Here is an 18,096-nt window from a genome sequence, read left to right as displayed (position 1 = left end):
AAAAACAATGGTGGCCGCCTGACTCCTTCTTTTACCAATGTCACTTTGCAAGCTGAACGAGAGCTGCCTGGGGCTCAGAGTGAGCTCTCTCATGGGTTCCTTCCTGTGGGTAGGTATAGAACTCCTGGGCTTCTAAATAATTATCTAAATAATTACTATATCTAAATAATTATCTCATCATTTATTCATTTTTGTGATACTGGGGATTGAACTCAGGGACATTCTACCTTTGAACCCTATTTTTTTTTTTTTGAAACAAGGTCCCATTAAGTTGCTGAGAACCTTCCTAAATTGCTGAGACAGACGATGAACCTGCAATCCTCCTGTCTTAGCTTCCCAAATACTGGAATAGCAAGCATATGTCACCACACCTGCCATTATCCATTATTTAATTGTGTGTGTGTGTGTGTGTGTGTGTGTGAGAGAGAGAGAGAGAGAGAGAGAGAGAGAGAGAGAGAGAGAGAGAGAGAGAGAGAGAGAGATCTGACCCTAAGTTATAAGTTCCTGGTGGGAAGTATATTAATTTTGCTCTCCACACCCCAAGCCCAAGCCCAAGCCCACCGCACAGGATTCAGGGTACAGCAAATGCTCCCCAAATCCTTTCCAAATGAAGACAGTTTGGAAGGCTGAGCCCGAGGCTGGCTTCGTGGATGTATAAATTGTTACTACATTGGAGGGATCGGCGCTTGGCTGAGCACGACTGTCGCTCTTTTAACATTTGCAATCACGCTTGAACAAGGAGCCCTAGGCTTTCATCTTGCACTGAGTCCTGACAATTATGTAGCCCAGTCCTGACTGGGCCTCTCAGCCAAGGCAGCTAATGAGCTTTCTCTTGGAGAGGAGTATGATTTGGACTATGGGAAAGGGATTTCCTGAGTGCAACGCATTCTAGCTAGATATTGGTAACTTTTCTTCTTGAAAGCAATCAACTTAAAACAAAACAAAGCCAAGGCCTTAATCCTCCTTCAAGACCAGTGTGTCCCATACCTGCCAAGTCAAGAGTCTCCTCACAAAGACAGCCGTGAGTGACTATGAGCTCTGGGGCATCTGGAAAATTCCTCAGGCCCGAGAAGCACTCTCTTCCACGGTCCAATAAATCCAAAGCTACTCCACCAAGAGATACTGTTGTTTTTTCCCCCCATCTTTTTCTTTACCTCATTCCAAGGAAATTGGCCTCCAGCAAGAATATGCTTAAACCTAGCAGATCATTTTGCAAGATGTGAGCAACTGAAAGAAGTTTGGCACTAGAGCATCATCTCCATTTTAATGGCCCCAGGCTCCTGCCCACTGTAATTGAGGGCTTATCCAGGCACGGAGCATGCACTCCTAAAGGCGCCCATCTCACCCACCCACTGCTAAGAAACACTGGGCCTCCTTAAGCCCCTCTTGGCTCGTCCTGCATCCTCTCACAACTGCTCTGGTAAAGACAGAAGGCTGCAGAGGGGGAGGCACGAAGCTGGGCACTGCTCAGCCATTCACTCTGACAGCCCCTCTGTTCTGATGCCAACATGTGCGCAACAGCCCATGCAGGCAGGACCCAGGACACCCCAGCTGGGTGTCCAGCTCCCCACCAGGACCCACTGGCAGGCGAGCCTCCCTGGCTTCAAAACAAATAAGCAGCAGTTTGGTCCTTGGCCCCATCCCCTCCCTGTGTCTCCTAAGCTTAAGCTTTAGCTGTTGCTTAACTAGACAAACACTCCCAATTTGGCTGCTGGAGTAAAACTTGAATTTCATGAAAAGGATCAAAGACAAGAGTAATGAAGTGATGTATGTACTAAAAATCACAGAGCCCCTTTCCTAGTGCTTTTGGGCAGGAAGGAGGCCAGAGAGGGGTGGAGACTTTGTGATCAATAACAGCCTAATCAGCCATCAGACGACAGATGTGGAGAGATCCAGTTGGCTGCATATGAAGGAAAGCAGCCTGTTCCCAGGCCCCTGGCTCTGCAAAGCCCCTTTCCTGGCCCAGTCCCTGGGCTGCAGCAATGCATCACTGGGAATAAGGAGCGGGCCTTTCCATTACAAATGTGGTCAGCTAGCCTCTGCTGCAGAACGATGGCTCAGGTTTCACGGGAAATGGTTCGACAGGACACCTGTCCTTGCCTGTTGACTGGTGTGTTTGAGAAATCCATTAGAGGAATGTTTTTGCAGCTTTAATCCTCTTACCTCCCTCACACCCCTCTTTTGCATCCTTCCTCCACGCACTCTTCCAGCTACTTCATTAACTTGTCCACATTAATCACATGCTAGAGGGCCCAATCTTGCTGTTTCTCAGCTCCCCGCAGGTCAGATGCTCTGGTCTTTGGAGCCATCTCTCAGTTTACTGACCTTCTTTACTTGTTATAGAACCTCATGCTCTCTGAGAAAGCCCATACATATTTTAGGGTCCATACAGTACCCTGCCCAGCTCCTTCCTTCTAAGAGCTCAGATTTCAAAGAAAAGATGTATATTTGGATGCATCACTTCTGTACGATGCCAAAAGCACTGGTGACAGGGATTTGTTGGAACACACATCATATGATGTGCTCTGTATGTTTCCTGTCACATTTAAAAGGTGTATCAGACACATCCTCTCTTGGCCACAGGGGAACAAAGAAAGCAAATACAAGACTTCCAGAGGCATACAGGGTGGCTGCACTGAAGAATCCTATGTGAAACTACAAGTGCACAAATATTATCTTGAGTTCCCTTGAATTTCTTTCTGCCCACCTTTTAGTCCCCATCTTTCATGTATTAATAAGAAGTGCAGCAGAACCGTGATTAAATCACAATGGTTCTTGTATGATCACACATCCTCAATACAAATTACCAAACCTTAACTGTGGCTTATCTCCTGATTTTCATGGAGCTTACACGTCCTGTCAGTTACACAGGGTGTGTTGGGTCTTGGCTTGGTGCCACTGGCACAATCCATAAACTTAACAACCACTTTCAAGAGGATTCCTTGCTCAGTGTTTTCTCTGAGTCCTTCCTCAGGCTGCAAATCAAAGCTTTATTTTGTCTAACCAAGAAGTCTGGTAAGAGGGCACCTTTGGCTGGAAACGGAATGAGCAACATCCCCATTTGATGAGCTAGGCTGAATGCTTAAAAGTTTTGGTCTTCTGACGGGGCAGACATTGCCTGAATACAGTCCTGTCCTAGCCTACTCCTGTGTTCTTGCAGATCACAGGACAAGCCTGCACTCATCCGCTGAGGCTTGGATGGGATCCATCAGATTGTGGGCTCATTTGGCCATGCTGCTGGGACAGCTCAGCAGCCTCGGGCCCATCGGCAAAGTTTCTGGGCCGACTGATAATTCTGTTCCCCAACTTTCATAGCCTCCAAGCCTCAGCTTGTCCCTGAAGCAGCTTACCGTATCTAGGCTGATATTACAAAACTCAGGAAGATTCTGCCTTGTGGAACACAAGGCATAATATTAATTATATATAATATTAAAATTGATGTTGATAACTTCATATATGAACACAGGATTCTTCCAGTTCTTTTCTTCATCAAATATCCCCTTTCATCTCTCCACCTTCCTCCCCCAATGCCCTTCCATTTTCCTACTAGCATTTCCCTTTATTTATGTGAAGTCCTTTGTGTTTCCCAATGTCTCTCTAGCTTCCACATAGAGTGAAAAGGTATGGCCCTTCCCTTTTCAGAAGTGGCTAATCTGGTTTAGCATAATAGTCTCCAGTTAGGAATGTGTTCTTGACCCCCTCACATTCCCAGGTGTGCAGTAGTTTCCCTCTTTTTGGTTTCCTTAGGATCCTAGGTTTACCTCTAGAGCCAGAGGTAAACCTCTCCTGCCATGGTCTCTGCCTGAGGGTAGGAACTGCCATTCATCTCTGTGTTTACCATGCTTTACAGAGGGCCTGGCACACCGTAGGCCTTCAGTGAATGTTGACAAAGATGAAGATTCCCGGATAATCTGTGTTTGGAGTCCAAAAGGGCATGCAGACAATGAAAAAAACATTTCAAGATTTTGTCACCAAATCCTGATATATTCAAAGGTTGTAGGAAGTAAATAAGCAAAGACAAAGTAGGAACTTGGAATATGAATGGTTCGGAAATACAAATAGATTCAAGAAAGGTTTAGAAAATTTGATGAATGTTAGAGAAGCATAGAAGGTATTTAAAAGAAATTGAAGCTGGGTGTGGTGGAGCAGGCCAGTAATCCCAGTACTTGCATCTTAGCGAGATTCTCAGCACCTAGAAAGACCCTCTTTCAAAATAAAAATAGCTGGGGGTATAGCTCGGAGGTAGAGTGGCCCTGAATTCAATCCCCAGTACAAAAAGGAGAGAGAGAAAGAAAGGAAGAAAAGAGAAAGGAAGAAATTGAGATGTTTAGAGAAACGTCTAGAACTTTGAAGGGAGATTGCCCAAGATATGTGCCTCTGTTTTCTTCCAGACACTCACAGGAAAATGTCAGAGATCATAGGTGGACAGGATCAGTACCCACTGCTCCTGATCAAAGTACACAATTCTGGATATGTGGGAAGGAAAGGGGGACCACACTACACTACACTACACCTCCCTGGTCCTAGGACATTGGCCCTGCCTCTCCCACCTGGAATTCTGTTTATGAGGGCCACAGCGAGGATCCATTCCCCCTCAGAGCTCCTTGGCGTGTATCCTCTCTCTTCTCTCTCTTCCTGTGCAGGCCGCCAGCCTGTGGAAAGCTGTGCCAGGATCCAGCTCTGGCTCTGAAAAGTCCGGACCACCGGGATTCACATTAATTTTCCCATTGCTAAGTTTATAGTTTACATTTGGATGATCAGAGAAATATGTGTGATGTGGGTTTCTGGCAACTAAATCTCTTTTTTCCTTCTCTCTTTCTTCAGTATATTTTTTCCAAAGCATTTCATTCCTTCATCTAGTCCAAAAGAAACTCCCCAGCTCTGCGAAGCAGCCCTACCTCACAGCAGCCCTGCAGTCAGATAAATGAGATGGTCTACAGACATCTTCCCTGTTCATCTGGCTGCCAGACTCTGTGGAGACACAGCTCCCAACTTTGACTTGTCTTTGAGGATTAATCGCATTTCTTGTTCTCTTATGTCTTTTTTTAATATTTTTAATTGGTTCAAGCCAAGAAATTCCTGAAGCCTTAGGCCAACTTATTGCAAATCATTTAATGACATTGCAAAATAGGATTTCATTCTCTCTCCTTCCTCTCACACTCCTGTCTTTGTGCTCTCTCTCCTTTCCTGCCCACTTCCTTCTACCTCAACTGATTTTTCTGCCCCCACCCCTCCCCCTCTCTTTCATCTCTCCCCCATTCTTAATTTCTTCCCACCATTAAAATCTGGGTGCAGATCTCACCTCAACCAAAAGAAAAAGAAAAAAAATTGACAGCTATAGTGTTTGGCATCGGCAATTTTTTTACCCCTCCCCATGGAAATTGTTGCTATTTAAATAAAAGAGTACGTGCCTTGCTTTCATCACAAAGTATGTTTGAGAAATATCATGTCATGTTTTCATGGCTGTCAGGAAAGAGCTTTGTTTGGAGCCAAAATTATTTGTGTAATTGGACTGGCAGGAAAATAAGAATCCCAAAGAGAGCAAACATATTTATCCCAAAGAGCGTCAATGTATTTGTCCCAGCCTGCAAAGTGAGGAGCAGTGCCCACTCTGCCAGCTTCTCTGAGTTCTCTGCAGATCACAGTGACCTGACTTAGCAGAAATGCTGGTGAAGGAAGGAAGGACCTTGCTGGTGACTCTGCTGTCAGGAACAATTGTATCTTTGTACTATCCTTGTCTCATCTTTTAGGTTAGAGGAGAGGGCTCCTGGGGTCGGGAGCTCTGGTGGCTGGGAGTTTTTTCCTTTATGTTTTCTGCAGTGCCTGGTGCAATAGACAACTTTGAGCACTTAGCTGTCTGCAAGAAGTTTGATTCCCAAAGGGGTGACACTGTACCAATGCCCACTACAGAATATACTGGTTTGGCCTGGCATCCTGAAATGCAGTTAGGTTTGGCTTTAGTCGTCTGTGAGCTAGGCTATCCACCAGGTGCTAGGTTTGGTCACTTCCCCAAATGGACAGCTTCTGAGAAGCTCATTCATGTCACAGTAACCTGGTCCTCTCCTGGGCCACATCATTTGTGGCTCTGCTCTGCCTCTGTAGTTGCCCTTGATCCTCAGCAGATGACTTCTGTGGCTTCTTATTGGTAGAGAGCACTTTATTTCAAGGACCAGCCACGGGGCCATGGTTCTCCAGGCGACTTGGGGGTACAAGGCAGTGTGTGATTCTTTGCCAGTCAGTGAAGCGGTTCAGGGCACAAGAGAAGCCCTGCATTGCCAGAGGCCACACAGCGAGACCATGCCAGGAACCCTCCACCTTCTCAAATTCCATGCTTTAGTCTATCAGGAGAGCCTGAGCCAGAGAAAGCTCTCCATAGCTTTACATTTTCTGCACATAGCACCTCTCTGAAAGGTGAGGAGTGGAAGCCGTGGGGAAAAACACCAAGTGCTATGTCATGTAGGTTTCTATCACTCTGAACCTCATTTTGATGTATAATTAGAATGCTCCAAAAACAAAACAAAACAACAGACCAAACAACAACAACAACAACAACAACAACAAAACATTCCTAGAGGAGAAGACACTTGAGAGAATTAGTGATTCAGGAGAGGTGGGATGAAAATGGAAAATGAGGAGAAACCGTGAGGTGGGAGGTGGGGCTGACATGGGCGAACCCCACTGCACACATCAGGCTGGAGCTTGAGTTTCAGTCTACGGTTTCTGAAGTTACCAACTGTTTTGAAGTTGAAAAGAAGCACATTCATTCCAAATTGAGCACAATTTTCCCTATTGGGGGGGGGAATGCTGGGTTTCCCTCAGCAACTTTCTTTTTTCTTTTGCTTACATGTTTTTCTCATCCTTTATATTTATTTATTTATTTATTTATTTATTTATTTATTTATTTATGGGACATTGGGGATGGAACCCAGGGGCATTCTACCTCCAAGCTACATCCCCAGCCTTATTTTTTTATTCTTTTTATTTGAAAGGGTCTCACTAAGTTGCGGAGTGCCTCACTAAGTAGCTGAGGCTGGCTGCGAACCATGAACCTCCTATTTCAGCCTCCCAAGTACTGGGGATTACAAGTGTACGCCACCACGCCTGGCTCATCCTTTAATTTAGTTGTGAACATTTTGTGCATTTGCAGGACAGACTGTTATATAGTTCTTAGTATTACTATCTAATTCCAAAAATGGTTGAAGTTTAAAAACAAGGTCAAAGTAGAAATTGCTAAACTTTTGCATGCACAAAGAAAGGGGATGCCCAGGGACTCATCTCTACTCTTGTTTTTCACTTTTTAGTTTAAAGAAACCATGTTACATCATGTTCCATAATGGGGCTAAGTGACTTTAAGCCAAAAAATTAATTTTTCTCTTTTTTTGTGGTACTGGGGATGGAACCCAGGGGCATTCTACCTCCAAGCTCCACCCCTCACCCCTATATTTTATTCTTTATTTTGAAACAGGGTTTCACTGAGTTGCAAAGGGCCTCACTAAGTAGTAGCTGAGGCTGGCTGTGAACCACAATCCTTCTGTCTCAGCCTCTCAAATGCTGAGATTACAAGTGTGTGCTACCACGCATGCCTGGTTTTCTTCCCTCATCTTAAAAAAAGAAAAGGGAAAAGTCGTCTCCAGATCTTACTGAATCAATACACTATGCGGCTCTGCCTATTTCTTTTAGAACAGAAAATAGACCATGCTTTTATTTAAGCACAGGATATATGTACAAAGGATGGATCACTATGTGTATGTGTATGTATGTGCTGGTGAGTGTTTGTGGGGAGGAGTATCAGTTAAGAGTCCTTGGTAGAAGATGTACCATAGACTTGAGCTGGCTTTGGTGGTAAATAGCAACCACTGCTAAATAAAGAATTGAACCCCCTGATTTTTGGGAAGGTATCTGCAGCTATCATGCCCTGAGCTTGATACCTAGCATCTGCCTGGATGTTTGTGTCAGGCCTAACAGGAGGATTAGTGTTGCTAATGCCATTTGACGATTTCACCATAATACTAGGGAAAATTCTTGTGAGATGGTAATTTCTGCCTATATCCAACAGAAACTAGAAAGTGTTAACATGACTTTGACCTAACCCTACAAAGTATTTCTTACTTATTTTCTATTAAGATATTCAAGTTGCTTAGCACCTTCTGAATCTAAGCTTTCTTTCAACAATTTTCTTGCCCAACTAGCAAAGAAAAATATACGTAACTTAAAACAGCTAAATTTCCAGCTAAGATAGTTCTCATTTTCCATCTCTTGACCTGCATGTGGACATGTCTCTGGCCCTCGTGGCAAGGGCAGACACACTCAGCCCCAACTTCCAGCTGCAGGCTCCCTCCCCCCTTGGGGCAGCTCAGGAAGCCACCTGTGTTTTCTTTCCTCCCCCAACTCTTCTTCCCACTGCCCTCCCTTCATCCCAAAGCAAAGGACTGTTTAGGATTCCCTGAGACATGCAAGCCAACACACAAATGTTTTTCCAATTTGGAGTGAATGATTTCTTCTTGTTGTGTTAGGAGTCATTGGCAGACTGAGCCAGACTGAGGAAAGAAAGCGTGGTGCTGAAGAAAACACTCTTGGGTTTTCTTTTTTTAATCAGGGCATGTGCATTCCCAAAGAGAAAAGAGATGAGAAACCGCGAGAGAAGGGGGAAATGGGGAGTGAGATGGAGTGGCAAGACAGAGTCAATTACGTGGTGGCTAGATTAAGAATTTGGCAGAGCTCGCCTTAGAAATATGTCACTAAGGAAATAAAACTCACAGTAATTATCTGAGCCATCCCGAGGCAATTCTGGGTCTAGGTCTGAGTACGTAATGCTGAAAGCTCAATTTAGTTATTAAAGGTCTGAGAAAGGTATATGAGGACTCAAGAAATTAAAGATAAAGTGGGCCCATACATATTCTTCAAGGCTCATCTCCTGAGCCTTATTCAATCTCCTGAAATGGAAATGGATCATTGCTGGCCTCTGAGCTCTCATTAGAGTCTGTTTGCATCTCTGATAGGCCACTCAGGGGGCTGACTTGCCTTATGGCTTTTTGTATGACCAAAGTCTGTCTCCTCTATTAGACTAAGAGGTCCTCAGTGGCTAGGACCAGGTCTAACTGTGCCCTATTGGAAATCCAAACACAAAATCTTCAAATATATTCAAATAGAGAAGTCAACACTGGGAAATGGATGGCTTACAATTATCCAAGTGGGACTCATGATTGTGGGTTTTGTCAATTTTAATAGAAATCTTTATGGATAAAACAATTGTTTTGTGGTAAAGTACTGAGGCAGAGATTAAATTACAGGGGCTAAATTCTGAAGAGACTATTTCTTCCTTTATTGAGATTCACATGTTCATATATTCTGGGGAAGAACATCACAGTGATTGCTGAAAATGAAAGAGAAAGTCTTTGGATTGGTGGATTAATTGGGTTCATGCATGCATGCTTGTTTCTCCTCTCATCCTTTCTACCCCTCTATTCCACAAAGGATTTTAAGTGTCATATAAGAATATATACTATAAAACATAAGCTAAATTTTAAAGTAAAAATCAAGAGTAGGAGAAAACAAAGATTCAGAAATGGAAGCCTTCACATTATTTGCAATGGATGTGTCCAAAGCAACAAACAGGCTAAGACAAGAGGTTTTCATAAAGCTGTTCCTGTAGCCTGAAAGCATCTCTGGGTGGGCCTGGACAACAGGATCACTGAGTCTGAACTTTCAGTGGCACAGCTCCATCCATCCAAGGCTGGAATCTAAAACATCTGGGGGGCTGAATGGAGTCTCCAAAGGTAGAAGAATAACCGTCACACTGACAGTGTGCAAACATTTCAGTCTAAAGGGGCCATTCATGATTCTTGGAGCTGGACTTAGGCGGAGTCTAATTTCTTCACAGTATTTCCAAAGAGATATGTTCCTAAACTACCCCAGTAGATGACATGTTTGAGGTGGATGGTAGGCTGTTAAGATGGTTAATTTTATATGTCAACTTCACTAGACAATGGTGACCAACCGTTTGGTCCAACACTAGATGTTGCTGTCAGGTATATTTTAGATGTGATTAACATTTACAATCAGTAGACTTGAGTAAAACTCTGCATTCCATAATGGGGGTGAGCCTCATCCAATCAGTTTAAGGCATTTAAGAAAGAAGATTGAGGTTTCCCAAAGAAGGACAGCATAAAAATCTACCTGAGTTCCTAGACTTTGGACTAAAGACTGACCGCAGCATCAACTTTTACCTGAGTCTCCAGCCTGCATGAGTCAAGTCTTTAAAATCTGTCCGTCTGTTTCTCTGAGTATCAGGGCCTATTTAGTTCAAGGTCTGAACGTAGATGATGTTCATAAACAATGGGGTACCTGATGGGAATCAGAGGGGAAGGGAACAAGCGGGAAGAGACAGGGCTTGTTTGTAGAATTTGTCATGCTGAGGGACAGGGTCAGCACAGCCTGTCAGCCAGAGCCACTCTGTCTGAAGGGAGGTGGGCAGCAGGAGGCCCACAGAGGCACAAATGACCAGCTCTACGGGCCACACTGACAACATTCTGTAAAACCCTAGCTGTTCTTAAAGGCAGCTGGAAGTAGGAATATATGTATATAGGGAGAGAAGAGAGTCTCGGGGTATTTCTGTCTTTCAATCAAGCCAGTGCTCCCTCAGCTCCAGCCATGATTGGAAGCCTGGACTCATGTCTTCCTAAGGGCACTTCCCAGAATGCAGCATGGGGCTGGATACAGGCCTCAGAGCTTCCTGACGACCAAATGGACCAAAGATGAAACCTGGAATTTCTAGAAAGCTTCAGAATATTACCATCATAGCCTCTCACTTGCTCACCCCCAAATCCCAACACCTGGTGATGTGACTATTACCCTGTTTATTCCACAGCAGTGGCAATCAGAGAGGAAATGACGAACACAGCATCATGTAAGTCTTAAGTGGTGAAGACTTGAACCTAGGATTTTAAAGTTTATATCAGTCCAACTCTTGTCTCATTGATGGGATAAATTAAATTATGGTACTAAGAGGCCCTTTTTTCTTTCCTCAAAGTCACAGAGGCATGGAGATGGTTACCTAGGGGAGATATTTTCTCTACTATAAGCCTCTTCACCTGCTGATCTCTGAGGCCAGAGAAAGGCTCATTCAGGAGAAGGGGCCCGGTCTTTGTGCTCAAAGGCCCTATGGAGGGCTGCCTAGCTCTACCCACACGACCATCAACCAAGGGCTTCACATTAACCTCAGGACTAAAATTTCCAGATATAGAATAGGTAAATAGCCAGTTGCCATTCATTTTATTTTCAACTAAATTGGAACCTATGATTTTTAGAATTGGAAGAATTGATTAAAAAATAGATGATGTTAAAAGTAAAGGATTACATATGAGTTTGGTCTTTTGTTTTGGTACTAGAAATGGAACCCAAGGGCATTTTACTTCTGAGCTATACACCCACCCCTTTTTAAAATTTTTTAAAATTAGAAACAGGTTCTTGCTAAGTTGTGGAGGATTTTGCTAAGTTGCTAATGCTACCTCGACACTGCGATCCTCCTGTTTCAGCCTCCCAAGTACTGGAGTTACATACACGTGCCACTATCCGTAGGAGTTTATTGGAATGGCGGCCAGGGACAGAGAACAGCCTTCAAAATGCAAGCCACCTTGATGAAGTGCTGTGCCACCTTGCTGTGCTGTGTTGAGAACCGTGCAGGCAGAACCAGGCCCAGGATTCCCTTGATGGTGTCTACTATTGGCCCAGGAGCATAGTGGGGATATTTGAGCCATGTACAGTGGTTCACCACCTGGTATAAAGCTTGTGGGGGGAAAAAAAAGAGATAAAAGAAGAGGAAAGAAGAAAACCAAAGTCAGGAGCACCTCAAAAATAAGAATGAGACAATGTGATCCGAAGTGAGGCACTGGTGGCAAGAGAAATTGACCAAAAATAAAATTTAGGTTAAATAGGAGAGAAAAACTTCTCCACAGACAAGCAAGATTGCACATGCCCAGAGCGAGGCCTGTCCACATGGCTGTGGCAGGCTCGGTTAGAGGGAGAAGACACAGGTGAGACTTTGGAGTGGGTCCCTACTTCTGGCTCCATCTTGCCTGAAAATCAGAAACTGAAGGAAGCATCCAGGTTGGAGTGAGGCCAAGCGGACCACCAGGCCTCAACACTGGAGTACTTACTAGGTGCCTTGGCCAGGAAAGTTTTCGGGAGGCTTCTTCCGTACTCCTGAGTCTGCACATATGTTCGAGACCCCAGCATCTACAACTCCGAGTGATCCCTGAGTTACAAACACACGCAGGTATACCAAAGAGGCCAGAGGAGAAGGAGGCCTTGCGTACCGAAGGTGTGCAGGTGTGCACGTGTGTGCGGGTGTGCACCTGTGTGCACCATCGGGCAGCTGCCAGCCTTTCCCCTAAATGCAGACCAAGCCTTGGTAATCCCATCTATGGAGCAGCCTCCTTAGACACCAGCCAACCAGCAAAACACAGCCCCCGTTCTGCCTGGGAATGTGCTTTCAGAAACTTCATCTAATTGCTGGAGCCTAGGCCAAATCCCCCAGTGGCATTAACCCAAAGACAGCACCCCTTCCCTCTCCCCAGCCCACTGCTATCTCCCCTGGAGTGGGGAGGGGCGGCTGTGGTTCCACTCTACCAACCCCTTCTTCTGCCGGCCCCAGGCCCCAGCCGGCTCACTCTGTTTCCAGCACTCCTCCTTCCTTCTCATCGGGCCCAAACAGTTCACTGTGATTCATGTCCAAACGACAAGCCAATCATTCTTGGCTCTCCAACAAGACGAGATCCACTCTCGCACAAGCCCCTTCTTCTCTCCCTGCGTCTTCTTGGGCTGCACCCAAACCTTTCCCTTTGTCCTTCCTGCCAACCACATATCCCTTCAAGCCCCACAGAGGCCGCAGCCAGGCATTTTTCAAAAAATAAAGGCTATAAACTGTCTCTCTTCACAAGATACACCTTGAAGCAAAAGGAGAGCTCCAAAATGAATCTCCTCTCCAGCCCTCCCTCCCTTCTCCAAACAGTAAGAGGTTCAGCCTGGCTTCTAATTAGGCCGGATGAACGGTTATGGAATTTCTTGAGCCTCCACAGATGTGTGCTGCCCAAGTGCAGTTGAAGCCTCCCTCCCAGATTCCCTGTAAAGGCACCCATGTTGCTCAAAGGAACATCTTGTTTGTAATAATGAACAACTGCAAGTGAACTAATTGCCTGGCAATAGGAAAAGAGTTCAGTATATTAGGCTGGAGCAGCTTGGAGGATGTTCCAGGGCCCTCGGGAATATGATCACGCTTTGCTCGGGGCTGAGAGAACGAGCAAACTAGGGAGGGGAGAGATGGAATGTGCTGGAGTGATGCTCTACAACTGTACACACACGAAAAATGCGGTGGGTTGTTCACTTAAGATTAGTACACCTTTTGTACTCTATTGTATGAATTTATACTCATTAAGAAAGAGATAGTAGGCATGGTGGCACACATCTGTAATCCCAGTACTTGGGAGGCTGAGACAGGAGGATTGCAGGTTTGAGGCCAGCCTTAGCAATGGAGTGAGACTCTCGGCAACCTAGTAAGATCCTGTTTCAAAACAAAAAATAAAAAGGGCTGGGGATTTAGTTCAGAGGTAAAATGCCCCTGGGTTTAATTCCCAGTAACACACACACACACACACACACACACACACACACACACACACACACAGAGTCAACTATTGTATGGCCAATAGCAAATGTTCTCATACAATGTCAAAAGGGAAAAAAAGAGTAGAAATTATAATGCAGAAGCATCATTACAGCAATGTAAAACTATGGGTATGGATAAAGGAAGGGTACACGCCCAAATGATCACGGAGTTTGTGTGGAGATGCGGAACTTATATGAGATATAGTGTTTTTATATATTCTAAAATTTCTATAGTACAATATAACTTAAAACACAAAAGCAGGCTGGGCGTGGTGGCGCACGCTTGTGATCCCCGCGCTTGGGAGGCGGAGACAGGAGGATCGCGCAGGTTCGAAGCCAGCCGCGCGCTGGCTTAGGAGACCATGTTTCCAAATAAAAATATAAAATAGGTCTGGGAGTGTAGCCTGGAAGTAGAAGGGTTTCGAGGAACCCCAGTACTACCAAAAACAAACAAACAAACCAACAAACATAAAAGCAGAAGAAGAAAGTGTACAATGATAAGAAGTATAGCTCTAACCTCAGCCCTCTCTGTTCTTTTTGGGGTGAGGGGGGTGTAGGGAAGAGGGGTTGCTGGGGATGAAACCCAGGACCCTGTGTGTGCTAGGTGAGCATTTTACCACTGAGCTACACGCCCAGCCCTGCTCGGCCCTTCCCGATGTGAGGGGATAAGCCCCTCCCCACCTCTACCCTCTTTACCTAAGCTCCAGGCACCCTACACACCCACCCACACCCGCAAGGGCTGCCTGGCTGGGGCCTGCCTCCGCCCCGAGCACTGGCCGCCTGCCGCCTGCTTCTCAGAGGACCCAGTGCTCAGCTGTAGTGGTGATGTCCCTGCCGCAGAGGAGCAGGGCTCCCACTGTGTGGGGCTCCCATGCAGCTCAGGGTCATCCTGGTCCCTCAGGGAGAGAGCTGGGGCCATGCTCTGCTTCCTGCTTTAGAAAAGGGTGGGGCTGCTGGAGTATTATTTCCCAAGGAAGCAGGAGCACAGCCAGTGGCTTCGTTCCACTCTCCTGTAGAGTGACACCAGCTCTCACCACTCGGCTCCCAGGCCTCACACACCCCAGGGCCCTGGCTGACCACGGCAGGCAAGCATTGGAGAAGTGTGCTGCCTTAGGCGTGGCCCTTGACATAGGGCCACCAACTTCCTGGAGTCACGTCTCCACGAAGGTGATGGTGGTGAGCGTGTGGGAATCCAAGGCCGAGTGCCAGGGATGGGAGACACTGCTGAGTGCTGAGGGAACGAGCCCTGGAAATCTCCAAGTTTAAATGAAAATGCCATCAAAGAAGTTTCGACATTTTCTCCTATTTCCCACACTCCAGGTTTCATGAGAGGGGCCAAGTTGGGGGCAACTCTTTGTAGCTCCTGGCTGTCAGCTCAGCATGAGTGTTGGTTGGGATTGCTGCACAGCCTTCAGGAGAGCATTTAATTGGTGGAATCTTATGTTTCTTTATGGAAATGGGTAGAAAACAAGATAAGCATGTACTGTGCCTAAGACACAGTATACCCAAGTAGTAATCACATATAAAGGCTGAGTGTCTGACAGCCCACTTCCAACTGGCTCAACACAGGATGGTGGGGAGTAGAATACAGCAGTCACTAGAAACACTTGTCCTGGGTCAGGATCTTCTTCAATCTATAACTATGCCAAGTCTGTGTGTGTGTGTGTGTGTGTGTGTGTGTGTGTGTGTGTGTGTGATAGTGGGGATGGAACCCAGGGGCCTTCTACCTCAGGCTACACTCCCAGACCTATTTTATATTTTGTTTGGAAACAGGGTCTCACTAAGTAGCTAAGGCTGGCTTCAAACATGCCCATTTTTCCTGTCTCAGCCTCCCAAGTACTGGGATTACAAACCCGGGAACTATGTCAAGTCTCTTGACCCTTGTTTTGCCCTGTTGAATTCTCATAATATATACGTATGTAATTCTGTAAAAACTATGTCTCACTTTCACAAACATAAAAGAAATAAGAAAGCTGGGTACAGTGGCTCAGGCCTATAATCCCAGTACTTGGGAGGCTGAGACAGGAGGATCACAGGTTCAAGGCCAGCCTCAGTAACTGAGTGAGATCTTGTTTCAAAATAAAAGCTAATAAGGGCTGGGAATGTAGCTTAGAGGTAGAGAGAGAGAGAGAGAGAGAGAGAGAGAGAGAGAGAGAGAGAGAGAGAGAGGAGAAGGGAAAGAAGGAAAGATAAAAAGGTAGGTTGGTTATGAGGACAATCTGTCAAGAAGCTCATGAAAATGGAATCCATAGGATTCACCCTGTCAGGAGGGATTTTAGAAGCCACTTGGACCTTGATTTCCATATGTCAGCCTGAAGACCTAAGTTTTTTGTAATATACTTATCAGAAATAATACTAATTCTATATCACAAACAGAACATCTATAAATAATTATTTTAAATAAACTCTTACACTGAAAGCAACAATATAAATAAAAGGTGAAACTTGAAAAACAAAAAAATCTGCCATCTTGGACCAATCTACCACCCAGTCTCTTCCCTGCTCCTCCTCTCTCTATCCCTTTTTGTTGTGGACGAGGATTGATATTCCAGGCCTGTGGACCATGCCGGAATGAGCAGGTGAATGCTCACCCAGCTCTGCTGTGAGCATGGGTGTGGGGGCGGGGGAGATGGACTGAAACACAGGGTGACCAGGTGGAAAGGCCCCGGGACAGCTCAGCCTCGCAGACCCTCGCTCTGGACATGGCCCTGCTCGGAGCAGAGGTTCCCAAGGCCACAATGGTGTCACTCCCCCCTCTGGGGATTGCTAGATTACTGTCCTCCCATCTGAAATTTCAGCTATTAAGACCCTTTAATGGCCTGACCAATGACTGATTGGCAGAGAGCGGACGGGACACTAAGCAGAATGGCAGAAGCGCAGACTCACTGGCGAGTGTCACCGTGGCTGGCACGCTGGCCACAGCCCCCGCAGGCATCCGGGCCACACACTGGTACCGTCCCACGGTGTGGTTGTTGAGGGCGGTGATGACAAGTGTCCCGCGGGTGAGGAGGACGCCCAGGGCCTCGTCCGAGCCGTTCAGCTCCTTCCCGTTCAGGCGCCAGGTGACATTCACCCACGGGGGTTCCACCACGCAGCCCAGGATCACAGACCCTCCGAGCTTCTGGACGGTGGACGCGGGCTGGACGGTGACCCGGGGAACCTCGCCTGGAGAAAGAGCCGGGATGCAGCAATGAACTGACGCCCCAAGAAGCCAGCGTCACCTTTGTAGAAGCACTGTGCCCCAGCAGCCCTTTGGGGTTGAGCTCCCAGGAGTTGATTTTCTGAGTAACCCAACTGCCCTTGCCCCTCCCCCAGCCTGTCCCGTTCCCAAGAAGTAGTTCTGGCGTGGCAGCGTGTGCAGAGGCCAGACAGAGCTCAGGTCCGGAGCTGGACAGAGGACCTGTGAGCCACGGGACTTGCTCTTTTCAGTCTCCGTTTCTCATTGTAAAACGAGACTACGGATGTTCCTCTCGCAGGCTGGCATGAGGCTTACGGATGCATGCCAATGGCCTGCTGTGGTCTCATATGGCAAATGTGCAATAAAAGCCAATTCTCATTCCTCCTCTTTCTCTGGCATAGCTCTAAAATGAATAAAATACCAAGCTGTAACCAACACGAAGTTGTCTTTTCACTTTATCTCTTATCTCCTGTTTCGGCAGTGTGCCTGAGGCACTCTTTGTTGTTGTTGTTGTTTTTTTGGTACTGGGAATTGAAGCCAGGGGCATTCTATCTTTGAGTTCTACCTCCAGCCCCTTTTGTCTTTTATTTTGAAATAGGGTCTCATTAAGTTGCTGAGGCTGTCCTCGAACCTGAGATCCTCCCAGCTCAGCTTCCCAAGGACCAGGTTTACAGGCGTGACTCACCATGCCTGGCTGGAGGTGCCCTTCTCTAAGAGTTAGTGCAAGAGCTCCGTGCTCCACCTGAGGTGGGCAGAGTCCTCCCGGGAGGCGGGCTGAGCAGGGAAGGGGAGCACTCACTCAGGTCAGCAAGGCAGCGCGCTGCGGCCATGAGGAGCCAGGCCAGGACCACCTCAGGCCTCTTTTCTCTCCGCAGTGTCATCATCCCATGCAGCACGGTGTGTCACGCAGGGGGGTCCCAGGCCAACGTCCCATAAGCCACCAGGGTCGCTCACAGAGATCCTTCGGTCCCGGCAATACTGCTGAGAGAAAGCAAGAGTGGATGGCTGTGGTGAGAAGGCCACAGGGCCGCTGTGCCCCTCACCCTACTGCACCAGGCTTGTTAAGGCCCAGCTCTGCCGCTGGAAGACCAAGGAACCCCCTTGTGCGATTCCTTCTCTCTAAGAAGCTCCTTTCCAGTGCCCCCCTGAGCTAGAAGAAGATGCTAGCATGGTAAGAATCCATGAATTGGCGGGGCGTGGTGGCACACACTTGTAATCCCAGCATTTGGGAGGCTGAGACCAGAGGATCGCAGTTC

General features: G+C 46.6%; 1 protein-coding gene across 1 annotated transcript in view; it reads right to left on the bottom strand.

Moving 5' to 3' along the window:
• The window catches only part of BOC (BOC cell adhesion associated, oncogene regulated), a gene marked incomplete at both ends in the record, with an annotated part of 38,632 nt that extends 20,911 nt beyond the window's left edge, over nucleotides 1-17,721 (bottom strand). The window contains 2 exons of the mRNA XM_080696516.1: nucleotides 16,549-16,827; nucleotides 17,640-17,721. Of these exons, the coding sequence (XP_080552642.1) occupies nucleotides 16,549-16,827; nucleotides 17,640-17,721 (361 nt within the window). The remainder of the gene's footprint in view (nucleotides 1-16,548; nucleotides 16,828-17,639) is intronic.
• Between the last annotated feature and the right edge of the window lie 375 nt (nucleotides 17,722-18,096).

This window comes from Muscardinus avellanarius (genome assembly GCF_963383645.1).
Source record: "Muscardinus avellanarius genome assembly, chromosome: 5".
In the NCBI taxonomy this organism is placed as follows: Eukaryota; Metazoa; Chordata; class Mammalia; order Rodentia; family Gliridae; genus Muscardinus; species Muscardinus avellanarius.
Note: the sequence above shows the minus strand (reverse complement) of the source record. Positions and strands in the feature narration are given on the sequence as shown.